This window comes from Triticum urartu, chromosome 2A (assembly GCF_056163025.1).
Source record: "Triticum urartu cultivar PI428250 chromosome 2A, HENAU_Tu73, whole genome shotgun sequence".
NCBI classification, from domain to species: domain Eukaryota; kingdom Viridiplantae; phylum Streptophyta; class Magnoliopsida; order Poales; family Poaceae; genus Triticum; species Triticum urartu.
In genome coordinates, this window is record NC_141874.1 from 575,584,607 (window position 1) to 575,590,751 (window position 6,145).

Genomic DNA, 6,145 nt, shown 5'->3' on the forward strand with positions numbered 1-6,145 from the left:
CCTATCTTCTTAAGGCCAGGAATGAAGTCAACACAAAACCCGATAACATCCTCTGTTTGATGGCCCATGGAGATGCTTCCTTCTGGCCTAGCGCGGTTACGGACATATTTCTTTAGAAATACGGGCCCCAGGATGACAATCTCGTCGACTAGATGAACTAGGATGTGCGTCATGATATTGAAGAAGGATGGTGGGAACACCAGCTCAAAACTGACAAGACATTGCGCCACATCACTCCTTAGCCTTGGTACGATTTCTGGATCGATCACCTTCTGAGAGATTGCATTGAGGAATGCACATAGCTTCACAATGGCTAATCGAACGTTTTCCGGTGGAACCCCCTCAATGCAATCGGAAGCAGTTGCGTCCTAATCACGTGGCGTCATGAGACTTTAGGTTCTGAAACTTTTTCTCTGGCATATTTATTATTCCCTTTATATTCGACGAGAAGCCAGTCATGACCTTCATACTGAGCAGGCATTCAAAGAAGATTTCTTTCTCTTCTTTCATAAGAGCGTAGCTGGCAGGACCTTTATACTGCTTCGGAGGCATGCCGTCTTTTTCGTGCAAACATTGCAGGTCCTCCTGTGCCTCAGGTGTATCTTTTGACTTCCCATACACGCCCAAGAAGCCTAGCAGGTTCACGCAAAGGTTCTTCATCACGTGCATTACGTCGATTGAAGAGCGGACCTCTAGGTATTTCCAGTAGGGTAGGTCCCAAAATATAGATTTCTTCTTCCACATGGGTGCGTGTCCCTCAGCGTCATTCGGAACAGCTAGTCCACCGGGACCCTTTCCAAAGATTATGTAGTGTAAATCATTGACCATAACAAGTACGTGATCACCGGTACGCATGGCGGGCTTCTTCCGGTGATCTGCCTCGCCTTTGAAATGCTTGCCTTTCTTTCGACATTGATGGTTGGTCGGAAGAAATCGACGATGGCCCAGGTACACATTCTTCCTACATTTGTCCAGGTATATACTTTCAGTCTCATCTAAACAGTGCGTGCATGCGTGGTATCCTTTGTTTGTCTGTCCTGAAAGGTTACTGAGAGCGGGCCAATCGTTGATGGTCACGAACAGCAACGCCTTAAGGTTAAATTCCTCCTGTCTGTGCTCATCCCACGTACGTACACCATTTCCATTCCACAGCTGTAAAAGTTCTTCAACTAATGGACTTAGGTACACATCAATTTCGTTGCCGGGTTGCTTAGGGCCTTGGATGAGAACTGGCATCATAATGAACTTCCGCTTCATGCACATCCAAGGAGGAAGGTTATACATACATAGATTCACGGGCCAGGTGCTGTGATTGCTGCTCTGCTCCCCGAAAGGATTAATGCCATCTGCGCTTAAAGCAAACCATACATTCCTTGGGTCCTTTGCAAACTCATCCCAGTACTTTCTCTCGATTTTTCTCCACTGCGACCCGTCAGCGGGTGCTCTCAACCTCCCATCTTTCTTTCGGTTCTCACTGTGCCATCGCATCAACTTGGCATGCTCTTCGTTTCTGAACAGGCGTTTCAACCGTGGTATTATAGGAGCATACCACATCACCTTCGCAGGAACCCTCTTGCTGGGGGGCTCGCCGTCAACATCACCAGGGTCATCTCGTCTGATCTTATACCGCAATGCACCGCATACCGGGCATGCGTTCAGATCCTTGTATGCACCGCGGTAGAGGATGCAGTCATTAGGGCATGCATGTATCTTCTCCACCTCCAATCCTAGAGGGCATACGACCTTCTTTGCTGCATATGTACTGTCGGGCAATTCGTTATCCTTTGGAAGCTTCTTGTTCAATATTTTCAGTAGCTTCTCAAATCCTTTGTCAGCCACATCATTCTCTGCCTTCCACTGCAACAATTCCAGTACGGTATCGAGCTTTGTATTGCCATGTTCGCAATTGGGGTATAACCCTTTTTTGTGATCCTCTAACATGTGATCGAACTTCAACTTCTCCTTTTGACTTTCGCATTGCGTCCTTGCATCGACAATGACCCGGCGGAGATCATCATCATTGGGCACATCGTCTGGTTCCTCTTGATCTTCAGCATCTTCACCCGTTGCAGCATCATTGGGCACATCGTCTGGTTCCTCTTGATCTTCACCAGCTCCCCCCGTTGCAGCATCACCGTATTCAGGGGGCACATAGTTGTCATCGTACTCTTCTTCTTCGTCGTCTTCCATCATAACCCCTATTTCTCCCTGCCTCGTCCAAACATTATAGTGTGGCATGAAACCCTTGTAAAGTAGGTGGGAGTGAAGGATTTTCTGGTTAGAGTAAGACCTCATATTCCCACATTCAGTGCATGGACAACACATAAAACCATTCTGCTTGTTTGCCTCAGCCGCATCGAGAAACTCATGCACGCCCTTAATGTACTCGCAGGTGTGTCTGCCACCGTACATCCATTGCCGGTTCATCTGCGTGCATTATATATAATTAAGTGTCCAAATTAATAGAAGTTCATCATCACATTAAAACCAAAGTGCATACATAGTTCTCATCTAACAACATATAGTTCTCCAGAGCATCTAATTAATTAAACCACACATTGAAACTATGTAAAACATTTCAGTGCGAAAACAAATGCGATCATAATCGCAACCAAGGTAACAGTTGATCCAACGGCATAATGATACCAAGCCTCGGTATGAATGGCATATTTTCTAATCTTTCTAATCTTCAAGTGCATTGCATCCATCTTGATCTTGTGATCATCGACGACATCCGCAACATGCAACTCCAATATCATCTTCTCCTTCAACAAATTGTTTTCTTCTTCAACTAAATTTAACCTCTCGACAATAGGGTCGGTTGGCATTTTCGATTCACATACATCCTACATAAATAAAATCTATGTCACGTTGGTCGGCATAATTTTCATAAACAATAAATGAACCAATAGTTATAAAGATAATATATATACCACATCCGAATCATAGACAGGACGAGGGCCGACGGGGGCGGATACCAAAACCATCGCACTATATAAGATGCAATAATAAAAGTAAGAAAATAATACAAGTATCTATGTAAACATACAAGTAAGAATATTTTTCCTTTCAGAAAGAAGATAAGAACAAGAGGCTCACCACGGTGGTGCCGGCGATGAGCTCGGCGCGGGTGATCGACGGCGGTGAAGACGGGGACGGGGCGTGACAGATCGCTAAACCTAGACAAATATTATGGAAAATGGAGCTTGGAGGTCGAGCTTGGAGAGGAGAAAGATTAAGTAGTGTGGCTCGGGCATTCCATCTAACACCTTGTGTGCATAGAAGGTGAGCTAGAGCACCACCAAGCCCTCTCCCCCTCGGCTAGAGAAAAACAGAGCACTGGGTGCTCTGCTCGCGAGCGAGGGGTATATATAGGCACCTCATTGGTCCCGGTTGTTGACATGAGCCAGGACTAAAGGGGAGCCTTCGGTCCCCGTTCAATCTACCAACCGGGACCAATGGTGGTGGGCCAGGAGCGAGGCCCATTGGTCCCGGTTCATCCCACCAACCGGGACCAAAAGGTCCAGATGAACCGGGACCAATGGCCCACGTGGCCCGGCCGGCCCCCTGGGCTCACGAACCGGGACCAATGCCCACATTGGTCCCAGTTCTGGACTGAACCGGGACTAATGGGCTGACCCGGCCTGGACCAAAGCCCTGTTTTCTACTAGTGTCCACCCGTCCACGGATGGCGAAACTGGCTCCGAATTGAGGGTTGGAGCGGCTGCCGGTGCGATCTCCTAAATACGTCCGATGGTAGAGCTAAATCATACTCATTGTGACCGCGTGGCGCACAAGGCAGGGGCTCGCATCCGTCGAAGATCAAATCTCCGCGGATATCGGCTGTGTAGTTTAAGCTTCGAAACCTGACCTGGTGGCTAGGGGCGTAACTTTCGATCTACTCCAGATGGCCAAGCGAGTTGGCCCATAGTGCGAAGCCGCCGAACACAAAGATCTGTCCGGGGAGAAAAGTCTCACCCTGGACCGCATCGCCATCGATGATCGTAGGAGCCATCAAGCCTAACGGCGACGACACAGAGGAACTCTCAATGAAAGCACCAATGTCGGTGTCAAAACTGGTGGATCTCGGGTAGGGGGTCCCGAACTATGCGTCTAAGGCAGATGGTAACAGGAAGCAGGGGACACGATGTTTTACCCAGGTTCGGGCCCTCTGGATGGAGGTATAACCCTACGTCCTACTTGATTTATTCTTGATGATATGAGTATTACAAGAGTTGATCTACCACGAGATCGGAGAGGCTAAACCCTAGAAGCTAGCCTATGGTATGATTGTATGTTGTCCTACGGACTAAAAACCCTCTAGTTTATATAGACACCAGAGGGGGCTAGGGTTACACAAGGTCGGTTACAAAGGAGGAGATATACATATCCATATTTCCTAGCTTGCCTTCCACGCAAAGTAGAGTCCCATCCGGACACGAGACGAAGTCTTCAACCTTGTATCTTCATAGTCTAACAGTCTGGCCAAAGGATATAGTCCGACTGTCCGGAGACCCCCTAATCCAGGACTCCCTCACCCACCATCATCACCAACTCTATTTTTTATCCCTACTCTTATAAAAAGCATTGTCGGTGATGATCGTGTGCCTGCCATCCTGCAATATAGGCCGTCCGATCTATATCTGACAGATAGGAAGGAAACTATGGCAATTTTGCAAAAAGATACCCACACCCCTCTCCACATTTGCAAATAAGGCCTTCCCTCATTCATCCTTTTCCCCGCAAGCTAAACTACTCATACAAATGCATCTTGATGTTCCATGCAACGCATGGGCATCTTGCTAGTTGTTGCAAAAAGCCCATGTGTGTGTGAGAGAGAGGGAGAGTGGAGGAGGACGGAGTGCATGTGTGACAAAGACACAAGGAGTGTGTGTGCGATAGGTATCAGTTTAAAATGAGATGATAGTGTGTGTGTGCACGATCGAGAGGGCGTGTCTCAAGAAGGGAAGAAAAATCTACATAGATACAAGGAGCGGGAGAGAGACATGTATGCGATGGTGGAAGCACGAGTGTGCGGGTGTATAAACCTATCTAGAGGCTAGCTAGTCGATAAATGTTTGTGAGAGAAATACGAGTCGGGGTGCGAAAGCGAGAGTTTTGTGTGTGTGTGTGAGAGAGAGAGAGACAGTAGTCGGGAAGGAGAGTGGAAGCAGGAGTTGTGTGTGTGTGTGTGTGAGAGAGAGAGAGAGGAGACGGTAGTCGGGGTTGTGTGATCGGTAAACAAATGAATAATGTCAGTCTGGGATGGAGACGAAAAGGAGACCGCAACAAATGTTGTGTCTACATGAGAGAGAGAGTAATTTTAGTGGTATGAGTCATATGTAGAGACATATAGGGTCTGTGAGAGAATCCCATAGAGAGAAAGACAAAGTGAAAGACAAGTGGAGACTGTGTGTGTGGCGGTGAAAAAGAAAGCTTAGGTACCGAGTGATACCAGAGAACAGTACAGACGTGAGAGATAATGAAAACCGTGTAATGTATAATGATAGGGAGAGTGTGACACTTCTCAAGGGAGACGTCGAGAGACCATGTTTGCGAGGATAGGAGAAACATGAAGTGAGCGTGCGGGTGAGCTGGAGAAAAGAGAGTGATAGCTACCTGAAGGAGCATGCATGTGAGAGAGACGGGCGTGAAAGGAGTGAACAAAAAAGGGATTCAAATATTTGAATTCGAGATGATGATACATGTAATCCATACTCGAACCAAAATTGATCTATCAAACATGCATACTCATATGAGTTCACGCACATCTATGTTATTTAATATGTAGATATTACTGATCCATACATTTTAGTAGAACATAATTTGGTTAATTTTTTTTTCAAATTCAACCTTAAGATTTCGAGATCGTTGTATTTGTAAATCATATTATACATATAAAGGAGCAGAATTCTTTGTTGTGCTTTTGGAAGTATATATAAAAAATGATGTATATAGAATGTAATTCCAATTGAAAATGGATCCCGCCCAAAAAAATAGAATACAAACGGGATTCGAATTGAGTTGGCACGGTAAACGTGCACTCGGCAAAATTTGAACGAAGCGGGGAAATTCACAGTAACCGCCCGAAACCAAAATCTGCGAGATGGAAATCACTACTGCCTATCCCTGCCACACAAAGCCT

At 46.4% G+C, this 6,145-nt stretch overlaps 1 protein-coding gene across 1 annotated transcript; it reads right to left on the bottom strand.

The window, feature by feature from the left end:
• Positions 1-342: 342 nt before the first annotated feature.
• Positions 343-2,427, bottom strand: LOC147985994 (uncharacterized). The gene is made up of 2 exons (XM_087541827.1): positions 531-2,427; positions 343-368 (listed from the first exon to the last, which is right to left on the bottom strand). The coding sequence occupies exons 1-2, from the start codon at positions 2,425-2,427 to the stop codon at positions 343-345; spliced, it is 1,923 nt and encodes a 640-aa protein (XP_087397953.1).
• Between the last annotated feature and the right edge of the window lie 3,718 nt (positions 2,428-6,145).

Coding starts and splice junctions, on each gene's coding strand:
- LOC147985994 (XM_087541827.1), bottom strand. CDS start 2,427: ATGAACCGGCAATGGATGTACGGTGGCAGACACACCTGCGAGTACATT. Junction 369..530: donor GCCTCCGAAGCAGTATAAAG/GTCCTGCCAGCT, acceptor CCACGTGATTAG/GACGCAACTGCTTCCGATTG.